Source organism: Hippoglossus hippoglossus, chromosome 21 (assembly GCF_009819705.1).
Source record: "Hippoglossus hippoglossus isolate fHipHip1 chromosome 21, fHipHip1.pri, whole genome shotgun sequence".
In the NCBI taxonomy this organism is placed as follows: Eukaryota; Metazoa; Chordata; class Actinopteri; order Pleuronectiformes; family Pleuronectidae; genus Hippoglossus; species Hippoglossus hippoglossus.
In genome coordinates this window covers 15,625,544-15,647,236 of record NC_047171.1, presented here as the reverse complement: position 1 = coordinate 15,647,236, position 21,693 = coordinate 15,625,544, and the positions used below count along the sequence as shown (strand labels likewise).

At 39.6% G+C, this 21,693-nt stretch overlaps 1 protein-coding gene across 9 annotated transcripts in view; it reads left to right on the top strand.

Moving 5' to 3' along the window:
* Positions 1-7,432: 7,432 nt before the first annotated feature.
* Positions 7,433-21,693, top strand: part of usp9 (ubiquitin specific peptidase 9) — a 38,222-nt gene continuing 23,961 nt past the window's right edge. For 6 of the 9 annotated variants that reach the window (XM_034573596.1, XM_034573594.1, XM_034573592.1 and 3 more), the window contains exons 1-8: positions 7,433-7,944; positions 12,920-13,188; positions 14,847-14,992; positions 16,554-16,633; positions 18,361-18,473; positions 20,164-20,382; positions 21,215-21,330; positions 21,419-21,670. In XM_034573596.1, coding sequence (XP_034429487.1) covers positions 13,087-13,188; positions 14,847-14,992; positions 16,554-16,633; positions 18,361-18,473; positions 20,164-20,382; positions 21,215-21,330; positions 21,419-21,670 — 1,028 coding nt within the window. In that variant the 5' untranslated portion in view covers positions 7,433-7,944; positions 12,920-13,086. Of the gene's footprint in view, positions 7,945-8,171; positions 8,269-12,919; positions 13,189-14,846; positions 14,993-16,553; positions 16,634-18,360; positions 18,474-20,163; positions 20,383-21,214; positions 21,331-21,418; positions 21,671-21,693 lie in introns of those variants that run through there. The other 3 variants (XM_034573598.1, XM_034573589.1, XM_034573591.1) reach the window with 2 other exon arrangements.

Here is a 21,693-nt window from a genome sequence, read left to right as displayed (position 1 = left end):
TTTGTTAAATGTCATTCCAGGTTTATGTAGACAGTCAAGTGTGTTTACTGGCTTAGTTTATATAATTCTGGACTTTTTCAAATTAACACTATGTAATCTGTTGCCCTGGTAACAGATGGCAGCAGATAGTAACCACAGTGATGGAGGAAGTATTCAGCTAATTCACCTAAATAAAAAATACGAATACCACTCAAAAATTACAAACTACAAGTAAAAGTAATGCATGAAAATATAACTTAAATAAACTCATATTATATCAATATTTATATTTTTTAAATATTACTCAGGGAAATTGGCCCTGTGAGTGTATATATGGTGTAGTATACACAGTACTGTAGTAGGACTTTATAGACATATATCTGATTATGTACTGTATGATTTACACTCATTTGGCAGTTTATTTTGGAACACCTGGATAAAACTAATACAGTCTAATACAACAGTTCCATAATTAAATCCTAACTAAGTCAGGGTTATAATGATCAGCTTTTATTGTCTTAGAAAGGTGTTGATTAAACTGTATGATAATTGTGGAGGATTTAACTTGTGTTGCTTGCATCATAGAGAGGTCTTATTGTTACTTCAAATATCCCAAGAAGCAGTTATTTTTTTATTTAATACAAGTGAAATAGAAACATTGCCACCCTGCCACCTGTCAGCTGTTATGAATTAATTGTACCTCTTCTAGCCCTTATTCCAAAATACCATCTTTTTTCAATTGCATTTTGAGGGCTTTGGGTGTTGATTTGGGTTCAAGTTTGAGGCCTTAGTTTTGTGGTGTTTTTCATATAGTAAATTCCTAACCACCTGTCCACATTCTCAACTGAAACCAATCATTTTAAGTTAGGTTGTATTTACTGCAATACCTGTGTATTTTGAAAAAATAGTTAGCCTCTATTGAGCAAGTGAATGATAAGTCCTTTTATTTTCTTGGTTGACTCTCATCCAAAGCCCTTTACTATACACCGATAGTCACCTAAAGCATAACCCTGAATATGTACAAATACCACAAGTCTTTAGCCATACCCGTTGGCTGAACTACAAATGGGGCAAAGTAGCCAACTGCCCTGTGGCCCCAGATTCCAAAGTCTTCAAAGCCCCAAGCACACTTGGCCAAACAGGTTAGGTAAGAATAGGTTTAAAATTTTCAAGTCTGCCTTAAAACAATACTTTGGTGCAAATTTGGCTTGCTGTCATTTAATGATTCATGTTGTGTGTTTTCACTGTTTGCATGGACACATTTGCGCGTGGGAGGGCAGACAGGCACCGGCCAAAACATCTCCGTGTTGCGGGCGTTCTGTGCACCGCGGGAAGGATAAACGCTTCACTTCCTGTATCCATTACGCAACACTGAACCACGCCCACTAATCATGCATTACGGTCCAAGCCATCAAGTGCAGACCGCAAGGTGAAAATTTTATGTAAATCGAATTAAAGTTCTGGTGGCGCTATCACTATCACTACATATAGACTGATAGATCTGTTCATGTTGGGGCTCTGATAAAGCATGGCCAATTTGGGGCCGACTGGACAATGTACAGTGGGGTTACAACAACTTAATTTTCACGCTGATCAGTAGGTGGCGCTATCACTATCACTACATACAGATTAATTTATCTGTGCAGGCCAGGACTCGGATCATGTGAGAGGATTTTGGTGCTCATTGGACAATGCACTGTGGAGTTATGACAACTTCGTCTCCTTTGGCAAAGGATCTAACTTCGCCCCACCTCAATGTTTACACGGTTTGAGGAAATGTCACAATTCTGACCATGGTCTTATGACTTGTCTGAGCTCATTTTAGTTGTAAATTGTAAAGCAGCCAGGAGCAGTGCATCAAAGTGTAAAACATGTCACTTACTGTCGCCAACAGGTGGCACTGTGACGATCAGTCAATAAGTCAATATTGACATATGGATCAGATCAGGGCGGGACTGTGATCGTGTTAAAGAGGTTTGAGGCTGATTGGACACTGCACAGAGGAATCATCAAACTTAGACGCCACGCAACGTTTACACCGTGTGACGTATACACCGTGTGACGTATACTAAAACTTTTAATAAACGTTTATCTCCATGGAGTTGAGATAACATTCACTGAATTTAAAGTTGATCTGATGAAAGCTTTAGGAGGAGTTCATTTAAATGCAACATGTGTAAATGGTGAAAGATGGCCACTTAATTCAAAATGGCCGACTTCCTGTTTGGTCTCGCACACTGCTTTTCAAAGTGGGGGTCCCGACCCCCAGGGGGCGCCAGGGGGGGCGCGGAAACTGTAAGGGAAAAGGGGGGACAATGTGACAATAAAAATAAAATTATTAATTATTAACTTAAATAGGTTTTTTAGATGTTATTAATCACTGCATATCGAAATCTTGGATGCCAATCTTTTTTTTCTTCTAATGCCAATCTTTTAATAAAAATAAAAAAACACACAGCGCTCAAGCCAATCAGAATCGAGCAGCCGCTGCATCAACAAGTTGCTGTGTGCCTGAGAAATAGCTGGCTACCTCCTGCTAGAGGCAAAAATTGACACATTTTTTAAAAGAAAAAGACCATCAGACAACCAGACTGAAGATGACTCAGCTGCAAAACTGCCACAACCACGGAATACCACCTTGGCATCTAAAACTCGGAGGTATGAAATCTCCCCTTCCATTTGCCACCACATACCTCTGCGAGTCTGGTTTTCTACATTGAAGGTATTGAAAACAAAGCACAGAGCATGTCTGCAAGTGGAGAATGACATTCGTCTGGCACTGACAGCCATAAAACCTAGGATAGATAAACTGTGTAGGAGCCACCAAGCCCACCCCTCCCACTAGTGAGGGACCAGGTATACACACAGAGACAAACATACTTAAATGAATAGCACTGTTTATAACAGAAGAGAGACACTGGATGTAATGAATAAATAACTAAATGTATATATATATATATATATATATATATATATATATATATATATATATAATATATATAATTATATATATATAATTTGGAGGTGTGCTTTGGGTCATTGTCCTGTTGTAGGAGGAAATTGGCTCCAATCAAGCACTGTCCACAGGGTATGGCATGGCGTTGCAAAATGGAGTGATAGCCTTCCTTATTTAAAATCCCTTTTACCTTGTACAAATCTCCCACTTTACCAGCACCAAAGCAGCCCCAGACCATCACATTACCTCCACCATGCTTGACAGATGGCGTCAGGCACTCTTCCAGCATCTTTTCACCTGTTCTGCGTCTCACAAATGTTCTTCTGTGTGATCCAAACACCTCAAACTTTGATTCGTCTGTCCATAACACTTTTTTCCAATCTTCCTCTGTCCAATGTCTGTGTTCTTTTGCCCATATCAATCTTTTCTTTTTATTGGCCAGTCTCAGATATGGCTTTTTCTTTGCCACTCTGCCTAGAAGGCCAGCATCCCGGAGTCGCCTCTTCACTGTAGACGTTGACACTGGCGTTTTGCGGGTACCATTTAAAGAAGCTGCCAGTTGAGGACCTGTGAGGCGTCTATTTCTCAAACTAGAGACTCTAATATACTTGTCTTCTTGCTGTGTTGTGCACCGGGGCCTCCCACTTCTCTTTCTACTCTGGTTAGAGCCCGTTTGTGCTGTTCTCTGAAGGGAGTAGTACACACCGTTGTTGGAAATTTTCAGTTTCTTCACAATTTCTCGCATGGAATAGCCTTCATTTCTAAGAACAAGAATAGACTGGCGAGTTTCACATGAAAGTTCTCTTTTTCTGGCCATTTTGAGAGTATAATCGAACCCACAAATGTGATGCTCCAGATACTCAACTAGCTCAAAGGAAGGCCAGTTTTATAGCTTCTCTCACCAGAAAAACAGTTTTCAGCTGTGCTAACATAATTGCACAAGGGTTTTCAAGGGTTTTCTAATCATCCATTAGTCTTCTAAGGCGATTAGCAAACACAATGTACCATTAGAACACTGGAGTGATAGTTGCTGGAAATGGGCCTCTATACACCTATGTAGATATTTCATTAAAAACCAGACGTTTCCACCTAGAATAGTCATTTACCACATTAACAATGTATAGAGTGTATTTCTGATTAATTTAATGTTATCTTCATTGAAAAAAACAGTGCTTTTCTTTGAAAAATAAGGAAATTTCTAAGTGACCCCAAACTTTTGAACGGTAGTGTATATGTACATTTAGTTATTTTGGCATGGTACTTGGCATGGAAAAGTTTGGGAATCCCTGGTCTAGCATTTCGATCCGAGAGAGTTTTTTGTTCATTATGAAAGACACATGTCCCTACCGATTTTATTACATTTCGGTCAATTGTGGTGCCGGGCTGCTCTTTGGGGGGGCGCTATTCAGCTATTTGGCCGCGCCCATTCCTTAAAACCATATGAATGTCTTGGGCTGTTGTTACACAAATGTAGTTTGAGGGAGATTGAACAAAGTAAACTGAAGTTACAGCAATTTCGTGTGTCACGGCGATTTGTTTAAATTTGACGCCAAGGCACTTACACAGTGTTTGACAAAAACTCAGTTTCCATAACATCACATCATCAATGTCTGGAGGCACTTCTGACAAAGTTTGACATGGTTGTAGTCAATGGACGTCAATGACTTCAATGTATGTCTGAGATTCAACAACCTCGTGTTTTGTTGGTGATTCATCAAAATTTTATGCCACGCCACAGTCACACCATGTGACAAAAACTCACAATTTTAGTTAGTTTTAATCTCTAACCCCTAACCCTGATTTAAGCTATAGGAGGAGTTTGTTAAAATACAGAACTTGTAAAACGGCTAAAATGGCCACAAAATCCAAAACTGGATCTAAACCGAATTTCATGATGATCGGTTAAACCCGATGGAATTACTTGCTGTTGAGCAATTTTTGAATCAAACGAAAAGCAATAGGGCCTTCGCAATGTTGGTGCTCGGGCCCTAATTATGATTTTTACATGAATTGCTAACAGAATATTCCATTCATGTTCCCATTTATATATTACAGAGCATGGTCTGATTATGCCAAGCCAACATTACGTCCTAGTGCTTGTTTGAACATGAACCTAAGGCCTGCTTTATCAAGGAGTTGGTAACTCGATGTTGCAAAATGCGGTGAAAACATATGCATGTCTACATAATGCGACTAAGGTCGGAATACTCCATATGGCTGTACAATTATTGCTTATTCCAAGTCTGACCTTATTTGGATCAAGGCATACAGAAAATACTGTTCACATGGTTCACATGACTATTGGCTTAATCTGGTTAATATTGGAGTATTGGTGTCCATGTATACATGTCTAGTGTAAATGATGGGGCAGGAAATCTGCAGTCCTTGTACTGTGCAAAAATACATATCAGTCTATTTCAAACTAATATAAGGCTTCACTGTTAATAGACAACCATTTCAAATTTCAACTGAACAATTTTTAATGTACATTTTTTTTCATTTTATAAAATCTTATATCCATTACATTACTTTATATTTCATTTAGCTGACGCTTTTATCCAAAGCTACTTACAATAAGTGCATTCAACCATGAGGGTACAAACCCAGAACAACAAGAATCAAGCAAGTACAATTTGCTTCAAAAAAGCCAAACTACAAGTTAGCTACAGGTAAGTGGCATATAAGTGCAACTAAACTGAAGAATCATTTTTTTTCTATAAAAACCAGAGTTGACTGTGGTTTATAAGACATCATGTTCTAAGGTGTAGTCAGAAGAGATTAGTCTGCGGAGGAAGATGTGTAGACTTTCTACTTTCCTGATGTCAATGGGGAGCTCGTTCCACCATTTGGGAGCCAGGACAGCAAACAGTCGTGATTTTGTTGAGTGGCTAGCTGTCCCTCGCAGTGAGGGAGCAGCAAACCGATTGGCAGATGCAGAGCGGAGTGGAGGGGCTAAGGTTTAAGGTTTAACCATGCTATGACTTTTCTAAGACTTTTGCCAAACGGTTCGCTCATAAAGTCCGAAAAACAGTGGAATGTTTTTAATTGGAGTCAATGGGAGCATACATCAAAGGAACGAGTGTGAAAATGACAGATTTTCAGCCATTTTTTCTGTGCTTTTTGGCTTTTGGCTCTATGAGGTCTAAAGCGGAAGGTGGTCAGATTTTTTCTCCATTGACTTTAATGTTAATTTTGAGAGAAAGTTTCTGGAAGGAGCATTGAAGTCATACTTACTCATCAATAAATAAAATATCTGTGCGTTCAGCAAAGTCTTGGGATTCTCAATTTATGTATGTTTTACCGCTTGAAAAAGGTGAAATCTTTCACATTTGCAACTGTCTAAGACATCAATGATTGTTCTATGACCACTGACACTGTCACTCGTTCCTTTGATAAAGGCTACAATTGACTGCCATTCAATTTTTTCCACTGTTTTCCGCAATTTATGAGCTTACCGTTTGGCGAAAGTCTTAGAAAATTCTGTTCACACTATCCCGACCGAGCATTGCATTACTGCACACATAATAACTCGAAAATTCCTCCCTAGAATTTTTTTTTGTGTGCAGCGTGCTTCCTGCCGGGTCCACAGACGGTTTCCGTTTGAGAGAGACAGAGAGAGAAACAGACTGGCTGGTTTAAGAGAGACAGAGAGAGATACTAAGCGGGTACTGGCCCGCTTGAAAAAGGTGATATCTTTCACCTTTTCAACTGTCTAAGACGTCAAAGATTCCTTTGACGCTTTTGTCGCACCTGCACAAACTATACATCAAAACGTGCGGCTCGGTTGGGAATAGAGTGGAGGGGCTAAGGTTTAAGGTTTAACCATGCTATGACTTTTCTAAGACTTTTGCCAGACGGTTTGCTCGTATATCGTATATCGTATAACGAGTCAGTGTCAGTGGTCATAGATCAAAGGAATCACTGATGTCTTAGACCTTTTTCCAGCGGGCCAATAGTATCTCAAGCGGGCCAATAGTATCTCATTCTCTTTCTCTCTCTCTCTCTCTCTCAAACTGAAACAGTCTCTGGACCCGGCAGGAAGCACGCTGCACAGATTCAAAATTTCTAGGTAGGAATTGTCTAGTTATGTGTGCAGTAATGCAATGAATGCACATATATTGTTGTTCCCCATACTTTTTCTTATTATGTATGCAGTAATGCAATGCATGCACATTTACTATTATTCTCCATACTTCTTATCGTCATTATTATTCTTCGTTCATCTGCCTCAAATTTCGTCAGTTAGTTGCAAGAGGTGAAAGATTTCACATTTTTCAAGCAGGCCAGTAGCTTCATTCTCTCGCTCTCTTTTAAACCAGCCAGTCTGTATCTTTCTCTCTCTTTTAAACCAGCCAGTCTGTTTCTTTCTCTCTCTCTCAAACTGAAACAGTCTTTGGACGCGGCAGGAAGCACGTTTATGTAAAATATTGCACATGTATTTTATGACCACCCCGGGCGATAGGGGGCGATATAACCAGGTGCGGCGGGTCGCTCACTCTTCTCTCCCCCTGGTTTTATCCAAGCTACGGATGTAACTTATCCGCTGGAGCCGGAGTCACTTATCGGAATTCAGGGTTTTAAGCCTTTCCATTCAGCAGCCGTTGTGTTTTCCCAACTGCGCTCGGTTGCGGTGCAAACGAGCTCAGTGACAACGCAGCGCGCCGGAGTTCACACACTCGTCTGTCCCGCTTTTACTGAGCTGCATCTCTGTCTGACTGCGCTTCCGCCATGTTGAACCGAGTCAAGTTGTGAGTGACTGCTGGGACCGAAGTGACAAGCCCTAGAAATCGGACTAGACAGAGTTAGGGGGGCTGTTACCGCGCCGGTGACGCAGGAAAAACACCCAGAAGCAGAGGGAAAAACCGTAGGAATTAGACCTTTCTGGTAACAGCTTTGTGTCCCGCGAAACTGTCACGGATATAGGCCACGTTTATGTAATATACGACGACACCAGCGTTGAAGGCTGGACGGAGCCCGTGGATAGAGGGGGAAGTCATATCAAATTCCTGGTGAGTTGTTAGCTAACTAGCTCGGTGCGCTGCCTGCTGATTGTTAGCTGACTACCGCTAGCGTCAGCTGGGAGTGGATGCAAGGTAACATAACTGCGTCTGGGTTTCTTGTGTAATTCAGCCGCTGGTGGGTTTTTCTCTGTTTGCTGCTGTTCACTGAGTCGTTGACAATGTCAATGCTACTAAACTGCATTTCGTGATATTAACAGTGTGGTTTCATTAGCTCACCCAGCTACATTCCCTGAAGCCAAGCTAGCGCTAGCTACCCGCAGATTGTCCTCGGCACTGTCTACAGACAGAGGAGGAACATTTCCTTTTAACCTGGTATGTTTACAAGTTATTGAAATTTATTTCCCCCTTTGCCACTATTTTTATAATTCACGAATAATGGCTTTGCATAATATACATTGCTGTTAACATTTTATTTCACCTAGGCTTCCCATATTTTATTTTCGATTTGTTTGAGCTAAGTTATAAGTTAGCGTTAGTCGATGCAGGTCAGAACACTCTGTTACATTTCAGGAAATAGACGACTCCCCTGTCACTTGCATATTTATGGTTATCTAAGACGGCTAGCTGTTTTAACTTATCCTGAGCGTTGTGATGACAGCTTAACGATATGAATCTTAATATCGCATTGTTGGTTTTATAGATGAGAAAACGAATTAGTTGTCGAGTCACATCAAGCAGCCGCTTGTCAAAATAGAAACGTTAGCTCAATGTACCTTCGGCTGCTCACTCGCACGTAAGCTAGCGGCTACATAACGACCACTGTTTATCTGGATTGCTTCTCGTTAGCACGGTCGATGCTCAACCTGGTTGGCCAACAATAACGTTTGGGGAAGGGATGTTAAATCGATCTTGACTTAAGGCATCACCCTATTCCTCTGTTTGCTTAAGTTCACCAGTTATGTAGCTAAGCTTTGCTGGGCAAGTATAATGTCAGGCCCGACCGAATAATGAGGCCTCAGCGTAGCGGGCTGTGGACGAGGCCTTCACCGCTGTCTGGGCGGATCGCCTTGCAGGCTAACCGAACGATAGTTGCCGCAGCTAGCTAGCTGCAGGCGCTAACTAACCAAACCAGCTGTTAACGGCTGCAAAGGTGCCGTGTGTTATGAACCATACCTGTCACCGTGTACTGTATGTGCACCTGCAGTGTCTGAGAATTGAGGCTGATTCACGGCTTCACACATTATATTTAATGACTGATTTCACCGTCTGTACAATGGTTTTTAAATAACACTGACGTTAACGTTCCAAAGCCGGTTCAGTTTGAAAGGCCGCAGTTGTACGTTTGTCCTAATGGCATCTGCAGTTAGCGTGTACCGTTTTACACTGATAAGACATAACATGTTTTTGTGCGTCATAAAAGTAATCCACCCTTTCCTGCTCTAGTAGACAGTTAGCTACTGAGTGGTTTTACTGATAGTAGCTCCATAATGTGACATTCTGTTCCCTGCAAGGCAAAGACACTCTCCATACCATGTTTATAATGACTGTAATGAACTATGTCTGAAGCAATGGCTGCTACCTTAATTGAACAAGGGTCTCTTGGCACCTGTGAAATAGGAAATAATGTGGTTTTACTACAGTAAACTTAAAGTTTTAACCATTTATCTAATCTGTCTTCTCATTAGAAATGTATAGATGCTCACTAAATATATTTATGGTCACCAAAAATCAAATCAGCTTATTCAGTACACCCATGTTAACTTGCTGTTAGACACATGCTTGCAGTTTGTCTTTAGTGTTAATAACCATTATTATTCTCCAAAAGGACAGAGCAGCAGCGTTTATTCTTCATATTCAGACTGTCAAGTTTAGCATTGTCTTATTTATATCTCAAACTTTTGCATAATCTGCATCCACGAAGTCTATTTCAGTTCTCTTCTTATTACCAGTCAATTGTTGATCAGGTAAACTCTTGATTTTTCTGGGCAGAAGACATTGTGAAGATGGGCGAAGTAATAGGAATTGAGATCAGATAGACTCTTGAAACTCAGTTACAATTATTATTGTGATTTTCAACTGAAGCTTCCAGTTTGTTAAATAGCATATAGTATGTCTTAATCTTCTTTCAAATGTTGTATTTCTTGTGCTCTGGTGTCAATGCCAGTCTATACAAAATGTATTACTCTCCCACCTTGAACTGAAATTTGCAGAAACAGCGCCAACTCTATACCTTAAGTGTTAATTTTGATGACCGGAAGACTGAAGGTTGTAGTGTTGATTACCTTGACAATATAATCGGCAAGCAACATATTGTGACATTTCCATTTATCTAATTGGTGGCTTCCAGCATATCACATGATTTGTAATAATTGTGGTTTTAACATGTCCAATGGTGAGCTCTGGCGAGTGCAGAAAATGGGAATTAATTAACAACCCATAATTGATGTTTTCTTAATAGATTTAAACTTTGGCTCTTTCTTTTGTTGGTACTAAGAATTGTCTGCTCATAAGTTGGCCCCAAAAGTCATAGCTCCTTATCCATAGATCTATCATTGTACTATAATCCTATGTAATGGCAGTATTAATAGACTCTATTAGTTTTATTTCTACACTTTTTTGGATGCTGAAAAATGAATATACTTTATGGAACTGAAGCTTTAAGATTGAAATGCAGTATATGGGTCTTTAAAAACGATTTATTTATCTTAAGGATTTGAGATTGATGAGGCAGTCAAGGCAAGTTATATCATATTTTACCAAATGTCATACAGACATTTAAAGGGCAGCTTCTGGGTTTTCTTCATCATCGCCGTTTTGATTACATTACACTTTCCAAGTTATTTGGGGATGGCAAGACATCACCAAAAGGAAGTCAGACAAGGCGAGGACAACCAGACAATCATGTGTCCTTAATTTTTGTTTTATTTTTCAGTTATGATCTTTGAGAGGCAAACCTTAGGTGACAGATTTAGACAGTTATACCATAGAAATTGAAATACAAACAACAAGAATTAAATGTCCTGTGATAAACATCCTTCACAGCTAGGGTTAACTTTGGTCTGCCTTACTAAGCATGGTCACGCAGTTTTCCTGTGCCATTAGGGAATATTACATCACATAACGTGGTTTAGATAATCTGGCAAAACTGCTGCTGTTTTGCTTTTAAAAGTCTGATAATTTGACCACTTGTTCTTGCTAGGGATGCATTGATCCGATAACATATATTGGTCCTATCTTGACTCAAACCGCTCGATTGGTATCTTTGATAACAAGGCCAAGCTTATTTCATGTTTACGCAAACAATGTTTAAATCAAGCCTAGCGTTGCCTTACACATACAAGAATGATCCCATTTTGTTTCACACAGTGAGGAATTCATCTTATTAATTTAACACTGGTAGAAAACTGGTCATCAATTTCCAGATCTCAGCAGTTACTTAGGCAAGCACAATTTTATAGTCAACAATAAAAGTTATGGCCAAAACAACAAAAACAATACCCGGGTTCTGATAAACAGAATCTGTGATGACTAATTTATTCAATTAGATCATAGAGCCCCTGAGGCAGACTTGTCACATTGAGCAATATAAATATAACTGGCTGGACAACAGATAACTGATTCAAGGTGTCCTGTTACAATGCCGGTAATTATTATTATTATAATGGTGATGAATTAGCTCAGTCCATCACTAGGCATATATCAGTGAATAAGGTGCTAGTTAGAATCAAATGATGTGCATTATTAATGACTAAACTAATATACTTATCTGAGAAAATTATAAAAATATATGGAAAGCAGTGTTTTCACTTCACAATCCCTCATAACTTATACAGCCTCCGTCCATAAGGTTGGATGCATCTAAACTCACACAAATTTGAGCTTGCACTGGATGTGGTGGGATTTAAGATTAATTCAGGTTGGCAGTATCATGTGGCTTCTAGTACATAATGCTGTATTACTGTTGTGGGTCTGTGTTAGCATGAAGCAACATAATGACAGCCTTACAAATGAAAACAAAATAGTGATGATATTGTGCTGCCTTGAAGCACCTTATCCAGAATTGCATTGTCTGTGACAACATTTATTTGTGACAAAGGATGCAACAAGTTTGGAGCCGCTTTGTTATTGTAGAGAGAGACTGGTATTGCCACCAGCTGCTGCAGTCTTGACCCCAGGTCGGTTAATGTACTTTGTCTCTGAAAGAGATGCAGAAATGTCTGTTAAGCTGTTGTCACATTTGAACTTTGGACAATGTCCAGTGTTGCCCTTTAACACATGCAGCACAGAACTCAAGATTGTCTGTATGGGATCTGTGATACTGTTTAGTTTAGGCAAGGGGTCAGGGTAGAGTGTGCAGGGGGGAGTATAGAAATGTCACAAAAATGCCTACTCATACAGCTCTGTGAATACTCCGGACATATACCTACTCTCCTCACACTGGTTCAGTCTGACTTTACGCAGACTTTTCACTAGGGAGCTTAAGTCAAGTCATTTTTAATGTCCGGTCCAACTGATTCGGACATTTGTGCTCACTCATACAGCTCCTTTATATCATGTGTAGACATGTTCAGGGTTACACTACATTTGTGAAAGAAGCTTTACGAATACAATTTGTCATTTGACCCTTCTCTAAGGTAATTTACCAAAGCATGCAGTTGTGGGAGACCTATATAGAATGTAAATGTGTTGCAGTTGCTGATTTTGTCAGGTGTAATTAAGATGTAATGAGGCAGGAAATAAAGTTTTGATTGGTACTGGGTATTCTGAATCTAATTACAATGAAATCAGTGATCCATATCAGCCCTTCAAAGCCTGGTTGCAGCATCCTAATTTATAACACTATACAATTTTAGTTAGGTAGCTAAGTAACAGGCTCAGCCCAAGTCAGTATGAGTTGATTTTATATGGTTATATCTGACATACAATATCATAACCATCTGTTAACCTATTTTGCTTTTATATTACAAGTAACTTAAACTGCCATTGGATCAAATCTGACCTTTGTCCCCTTTCCCATCTCCAGGTTATGCAATGGTCTCAGCGGCACATCCAGATCTCCAGGTGCTTGTGTCCCTCTCTCTTGTGTTCGGGCTCTCTTCCCTCTGCTCTACAGCTGAGGTGGCTGTGATTTCCCTCCTGGCCAGCGCTCCCTAAGAGGCCAAGATTGCCAAGATCTGCCCTGTGGCGAGCATGACGGCCACCACTCGTGGCTCTCCGGTGGGGGGCAATGACAGTCAGGGCCAGGGCCAGGCACCTGACGCTCAAAGCCAACCCCCACTGCCACAGAACCAGGTCTGCATCCTCTTTCGAGCTCAAACTCAAAGTGCAGCCATCATTTTTTTTGGCCTCTTCTTTGAAATGTTGTGATCTTGACTTCCTATTGGTAATGCTTTCATCTAAATCTGTCCTCTTGTATTTGTTTAAAATAGCCGTGCATTACACTTCGTATATGACTCGTTATTATATAATATTATTATTATTTTATCAAACAATTTCTGGCAGTTCAGAGACTGCAGCGCAGTTATTTAACAGATCTATTGCTCGTACCTAACTGCACACAGGTGCCCAAGGGGATGAAAAGGGAGGGGAGGAGGGAGCGGAAAAGGGGGAGAAAGAGAGTGAAGGAGAGGCATCAATGAACAGAGCCTCTTGAGTGATGGATAAAGGATATGTGTGTGTGTGTGTGTGTGTGTCTTTGTGCATGTGCATTTGCAGGCCTGTGTTGGTTAGAGATGAGCCGTGGTAAGACGTGAGAGGCAAGCTGCCTATGTAGGTCAGCCAAGCAGAAGGAGTCTTCACCACACACCCCCACATTTCATATTTCTCAGTTGTGCATCTCTTTTCACTATGTGTATCCCTATTTTACTCTCCCACTACCACTGATGTTCAAGATGAGAACAGCAATAAAGAAAGGATTGGTCACATCAGTACTAAAATACTCATTCATAAATGCAGCTTGTTTGTTTCTCGGACACGCTTGCATCCAAATCTTCTATTTGACAGCTGTAACAGAGATACACCCACCTACTAACACATTTATTCTTCCTATATAACCATGTCAACCTTTACTTTTTGTTCTGTATATCCAGTAGTAAGAGATGAGAATATAAATGGATTTGTTTATGTGCCTGTCAGGAGAGACACCTGCTTCTTTATACCTGCATGCATGTTCAGTTATCGACTAGAGCAATAGAAACTCTACACCCATACAAAAGGGAGCCTTGCCTTTTCACTGGCACATGTCAATATGGAAAGAAGTTTATACAACTGTATTAAAACGTTTATTTTAAAATATATTTTATGTACGAAAACAGTCATCAATACAATTTAGTCATTCTTTTAGGGATATAAAAAGTCTGTCTAATGCATTGAGATCTAGCCCATTCAGGCTGTTTTACAATGGTGGATCGGTATCAGATACATTAAGCTGACACTATGTGATCCTTTGGTTTTTTTGCTCTTGGTACACCCATGATCAAAATGCCCCTCTGCTCCATTAAAATGTACAATCACACAATCTTGATAATAAATGACCAGTGGAGCACGCAGATTAAATTAACAGCAGACTGGATTGTAATGAGTCTGTGTATAATGAGCATTAAAGCTTAAGTGGGGCCTCTAGCTGCTCCATAAACTTATAGTCTTGTTTATTTATGAATTGATTAAAGATGATGGCTATCAAAGCAATCAGTAAATATCTACTTATTACTTTGCATTGTTCATATGTTTAATTTACATGTTAGTTACGACAATGCACTGAGTACAGGATTCACAAAAGCTTGAGATGCACAAAAGAATATTATGGTATATGTGAAATTTACTTCTTAGAATAGTTTTTTTGAAGTTGTTTTCTTGATGCTTGTTTTGAAATAGTATTTGTCAGATTTTGTTTATATGTTACATCCACAGAGATCAATATTTAATCTTAGAATTTGTCTTTTTTCTTTTAGACGTCATCTCCTAACTCATCTAATGAGAACTCTCCAGTGAGCCCACCAGATGAGCAGGGTCAGGAGGATGGGCCCCCTCAGCTGGAAGAGGAGGAGCCTGCTTTCCCTCACACTGACCTAGCAAAGCTGGATGACATGATCAACAGGTATTTTACCCGCATGCTGACACAAATAAATTATGCTTAGCATCACACATTCACATTTTTAAGCAGAGAATGTCAAATGCTACCCGATAAATTTGTTCGCCAAATTAGAATGCAGTATTCAGGTTGCAACATGGGTTAGGGTTTTTTTTTTTTGTGCTTTAGAACATAACCGCTGTGAAACAATAAGAAAATTACGGTTTGAGTTTTTGTTTTCCTGTTTGTGTTCGTTTTCAGCGCTCCCTCTCTTTATTCAGCATGTAGGTCTCTCGACCCCTGTTTCTGTCTCTCTCTGCCTGTCTCTCTCGTTGAGTCTGGAAGAGACAGTCTTTAAAAGTGTGTGAACATTTTACGTTTAAACCTCAAAGAAAACTGATTTCCCATCACACAGCAGCACAACATCACTATGGTGTGAGCCTTAAGTTGATCCAGTAAACCGGGAAATGAAGAAGAATAATGGCTCCAACATGTTTTCTCTTCATGTTCATACCACAGTGATGTTTTGCTGCTGATCCATGTGAAATCACCTTAACACAGTTTGGAGCTAACAGTCTCTGGAGGCTTTAATGTATTAATGTGTTCACACACTTTTGACGACTTGTCTCGGCTCGATGTTTGTCTCCACCATTTTCAAACATTGACTCCAGAGAGGAGACTGCGTGGTCACGTGAGGGAGACGCTGCCACATTGTGTGCCGTCCATTATAACAGACCAGACTAATCGATGACTAAATTAGTTACCAGCTGTTTTTATTATCAATTATAATCGATTAAATCAATAAGTTGTTGCAACCTTAATTTCAATGCTGTGGGATTTTTCCTGGTGCTGCAGAGGAGGGGCAAAGCTGCAAACTGGCACAAATCACTAAGTTGCAGAGCTTATGTTATGATGAGAAATATAATACAAATTTTGGTTCATTTTGAAACTTGCATGTTTTAGTTTCTAATAATGGAGGCCAATTGCTGTTTTCAACTCAGTGTGAAGTCAAAGTTTGACAAATTGTGAATTGATTGTGGAGTTCAGCAATCATTTTGACAAATGTTGTTAGTGTAGGTCAAGATGTTAAAGGATTTAGAGATGTTCTGGTTCCTTTTAAGATGTAAAATCTTTTGAGTGCAAGGTCATTCCCAGTTTGGCTGGTACACTTATTTCTTGGGTGAAATAATAGCATAACAAATGTGAAAAACAGCAGTTTCCCCACAAATATTATTAGTATTATTTCTGTGATCCAGGTTGCTCAGCAGTATAGTTCTCAGCTCAAAACATTTCCATGGCTATTACTAACTCTGAGAAATGAATCGCATTACTTACTAATTAACCTACATTATGGGGCAGGCTACTCCTCCCAAAACGCATGTAGGCCAGGTCTATGCCTCATTTTCATTCCTATTTCGAACCAATAAACACCTGTCTTTGAAATAATTTCTTTCCAAAGATATTTTCTCGTAATTTTCTTGTCTTAATCTTGTTAATACTGTGAGAAGAGTTTGAGTGGAGTATCGCTTTTATTTTTTTTATAATTGTTGCCATTTCTTTTAATTCTTGTCTTAATTTTTTCTTCCAGGCCTCGTTGGGTTGTTCCAGTTTTGCCAAAAGGAGAGTTGGAAGTCCTCTTGGAAGCTGCTATAGACCTGAGTAAAAAAGGTAGGACTGTGCTGAATGATCTGAGATGTTTTCTGTCAGTCATATACTACAGGCAGTGCTTTTATAATGCTAATCGGGCTCTTGTCAATCATCACAAATTTATTTGAAAGTGTTGAGAATAGGGCCCCAACTAACAATTTTAATTAATTTGCTGATTGGTTCATCAATTATTTTTTGATTATCACGACCCCCCCCCCCCCCCCCCCCGTTTAATAACCAAGGTCATTTGTCGACTAAAACCTTTATGAATGATATCCCAAATCTTTTTTTTTTTTTTTTTTTTTGCTTATTTAGTCTTAAAATGGTATTGCGATTTGTTTTGACAAGAAACATTTACTTCTCGTACACAGCTATGTTTTCACAGCCCTGCCATAGACTTGGCTGCTAGCCTTGTTTAGCATACAAAACTGCTTTGCCTGATGACACTTCTTACATGCACGTGACCAGAACTAACAAAGACATGGCCCACACACACTAGACTTAGGTACAGCAGAAATATTGCTAACGCTACACCCGATTAACCGGGCACTAGTCGGACTGTGGCCCGTATAATCAAGCATATAAGAATGGCAAAGACTGAAAATCTAACTATGGCTGACGCAGCTGTCACAGAGCTCTAGGGCTGTTGCCAGTTTCCTCTCTACGCATCCATGTAATATGAGGATTATTATCTACACTGGGTCTTTTGACATTCTACAAAGGAAAACGTACTCTGACATCCTGAAAAGACAGAAACAGCCACTGGAGAAACTGTAGTCAGTCACAACATGTATTCATCTCAGGCTACATTCCAACTGTAAGTGAATGAATTTAATCTTTTAGCAGACTCCTTGGCCTACATACATGGGTGACATCTGCATCTAGATGGGATACATCTTAATTGACAATTTCATTATCTTTTGGATTTGTAAAGTCTGCTTTTAAAAATAACATTCATCCAAACATCACTGCATCCAGGCTATCTGCTGCCAACCTATGTCATGCTCTTGGGATGCCATACTCAAACCAGATAAGCGTGTGGGTAAGCGTGAAGGACAGCGCAAACAGACAAACTGCCTGTATCCCTTTCCATCATCACCTGACCCTCTGCTCCACATCACCCAAAGCATTCAGCAAGTGTCTCTGTCCAAATCATGCTCCTCCCCTTTAACACAGTCACCAATCAGAAGCCAGTTAAGCTATTGCGCTAAAGCCTGTCAAATGGATGAACTTTTAAACAGCAGTAACCACAGACGGCATTACTCGGGTGTCTCCCAGGGATAAAAGAAAACCCATACTGCTTCCTTAAAGAAACCAGTAAACATTTGTCCCACAGAATACAATCCAATCTGGCCCCAAAGAAGAGCGATTAAAAGTCAGTGCTGACCTTGAATCTATGGCACTAACAGCCACACATTAAGCCAGAAATATCTGTGTAGTTATGGACTTGAACGTAAATTTCTCAGCCACATTAATTATTACAAAACCAACCTCCTACCACCGTAAAAACATCACAAGGATTAAAGGTTTTCTGTATCAACAGTCACTTAAAAACTTGATCATGTATTTATTTTTGATGTAGTTCTATGCCTTTGCATTGCCTTGTGTCTGAATGATACTGCATAAACAAGCTTGCCTTGCGTTTTGGCTTCTTTCTTCAGGCTGAATGTTTTACTGAAGAATGTCTTTCATTTCACGTTGGTGCACATTTTATAAGAATGCTAAATGAGGGATGTCTTTCCTTGCAGGACTGGATGTGAAGTGTGAGGCATGTCAGAGGTTTTTCCGAGATGGTCTGACTATCTCTTTCACAAAGATCCTGACAGACGAGGCAGTCAGTGGCTGGAAATTTGAGATTCATGTGAGTCCTCATTTTTGCTCTGTATTTTGGTCAATGACACAAAAGTTTCTTTAAGCCAAGGCATCCATTCTAATGGTCCACCCTGCTGGGCTTTTGACGAAGCGTACAACAACAGATAAGATAATTATGGTTTGCATATGTAACGCACAATCTCTATTTTAGAGGTAAGGCTGAAAACGGATAACCATCTTTGGAATTTGGCCTGATTTCTGTTCCAACAGAGCACAACTACGACTCAAGAGTTAAAATGCAAGCGATCAAAGTTGTAATTGTCAACATAAATCTATATTTTTGTGGGGTGGCATGGGTCAGCATAGTAATCTTAGCTTTATTTATAATTTAACATGTCTTATCTTATTGGATGCATATTGTTCAGATTGGGGTCTTGCCTATGAATTGAATTTTCTGCTTAGTTTATGTGGAGCTGAGAGAAGCAGGCAAAGGCAGCCGTGATCAATGATCTTTTTTGTAAGAAGTCGCTGAGGCTGGTCTGTTGTGCTGTATTAGCAATATTGATCTCTGGAACCTTTTCATGATATACCACTGAGACAGACAAGGAAGTTAAAGAGCAAAATGTTGATTTTTTTTTTTTTTTTTTTTTTTTTTCTCCTGTCACCTTCACTTTAAATCATGATGATTAGGTTATCAAATTTTATTCTAGCACATTGTACGGGGTTGTTACTTAACCATAGGTGATCTGATTTATTCTCATCAATGACTCAATGTTAAGGAAGAAAAAGCCCCTCTGGATTTTTACGATGAGCCAGTCCCATATTGATTACACATATCTGGTTACTTCAGAGCTGCAAACCAGTCGAGGCGTGCAGGAGGAGCAGCTGATTTTAGTTGTAATGTTACTGGGTAGAGTCTTAAATGAGTTTCTCTGGAAATCTTAAGTAGAAGCGTCAGTGATCTTTCCAAAACAATTACACCATTGTTTTAACAAACAATCATGATCCACAATCTGAACTATGACCTTTCTTCTCAATGTTAAAATGTGCTATTTAGAATATTCAATAGTAAATACTATTGACATATGTCACCAAGATTTCAGATGTTAATTAAGGCACCAAAATGAGACTTGACAGGTAATCTATTTTAGGAGTTTTGGTCAGCATCTCTGTCAAGGCTTGCTTGACTGCAGGGCAGAAGCCATGAATAATAAAGTATATCTCATATTCCAAGGTACAGTGTACTCATGTGATAGTGTCAGTTATAAATATCAAGCGTTTAACTAACAAAATAAAGCACATAATACTTGTAAGCATTGACCAAAAGGTTAACTCAGATAAAAGTTGTGAATTCTTATTTGATTGCAGGTCTTGTGTATATCATGGTATATGATTGAGCCATTTTTTTTATATATCCCAAAAATGTGCTATATATTAGCTATATATTGCTTGTTGTGTCTTTTTCCTTCTATAGCCTCCATAATCGTGAATCCGTGATATTTTCTCCGACAATAATCGTGCCACCAAAATTTCATATCATCAATTTTCATCATCCCTAATTGCAATTCTTCTTGTGTGTAAAACATATGTGTCGTTATATCAAACTGCAAAGTTGTTTTCATCAGCAAGGACATTTTCCAGCCAGACTTGGGGTTCTTAGTCTTGCTATCTCTCTCTGTCTCTCGATGTCTAATAGTCAATATGTGCATTTTCTCCCACCTGAAAACCTTCCTTTACAGAGGTGTATTATCAATAACACACACCGATTGGTGGAGTTGTGTGTGGCCAAGCTCTCTCAGGACTGGTTCCCTCTACTAGAGCTTCTGGCCATGGCCGCCAACCCTCACTGCAAGTTCCACATCTATAATGGCACACGGCCCTCTGAGACGGTCCCCGCTGGAGCACAGCTGGCTGACGACGAGCTCTTTGCCCGACCACCAGACCCACGATCTCCCAAGGTGAATCACTGTGATTAATGCCCAAACATAGAAATGGAACTTTTGACTCCTGAACTTTTCTCTCCAACATTTATCTCATAACTCTTTGTCTTACAAATTATGATCAGATTATTGTCTGAAATACACTCTTAACAGTCTAGATTGTGCACGTTATTACTTGATTAATTTGAGATAAATACTCAGGTGTGTCGAAAGAAGTGTTGACAGCGTGTCGACAGAAGTTTTCTTCCTCTGAATGACAGTCAGCCAGTCTCTCTTCCTTGTAGGCTAAATCCATAGAGAAGTACTTTAGTTTAACCTTTGGGGCCCTGTGAGATTAAGACAGTCCCTGTGTGTAAAAGACAGAAAATAAAAAATAACTGACAGTCTATAATATGCATGCATATTGTATAAAAGAGGAGGTGTATACTCTAGAGAATAGGAATTTTACAGTGAAAGAGTGATGAATGTAGCGTGGGCATGGGGTCAGTATGAACTGTACCGCAGCACTGCTCACTGTCTGCCTCTGCTGGCAGGGGGCCAGGACTACTTAGGGCCTCACTGTGTTAGGGCAGATTTTGCTGTGTTTGTCTTTTCTTTTTTATTAATAAGGTTGACATCCAATCAGTCACTCTTAAACATGTAACTACATTGCAAACTTTTTATAAGCTTTACATCATTGATTGGCTAAAAACAGGCTTTTTAAAATGTCCCCCTTTTTTTTTAAAACGATCTCTTCCTAAAAGCCTGGACTCTCATTCTCAGATCGGACTCATTTTGGGGGGAGGGGGACTTGATCATTTATTTTACTTATTTAAAATTAATCCTTTTCTCTCTTGTTTCCTATTCACAGGGATGGTTGGTGGACCTAATAAACAAATTTGGCACGTTAAACGGGTTTCAAATGTTGCACGATCGCTTCATGAGCGGCCAAGCACTGAACGTCCAGATCATCGCTGCACTTATCAAGTGAGAATGAAAATGATGTCGCCGTGCTTTTGTGTAGTGGTCATGTTACAAGTTTTCGTTAACCGATTTTGTCTTCTTTTCATTACAGGCCTTTTGGCCAGTGTTATGAGTTCCTCACATTGCACACGGTAAAGAAGTACTTCCTTCCAGTCATCGAGATGGTTCCTCAGTTTCTAGAGAATCTAACAGATGAGGAGCTGAAGAAAGAGGCAAAGAATGAAGCCAAAAACGACGCACTGTCCATGATAATCAAGTCTCTGAAGAATCTGGCTTCTCGTGTACCGGGGCAGGAGGAGACCGTGAAGAATTTAGAGATTTTTAGGTTAAAAATGATTCTTAGGTAAGTAAAGTCTTTATCTAAAT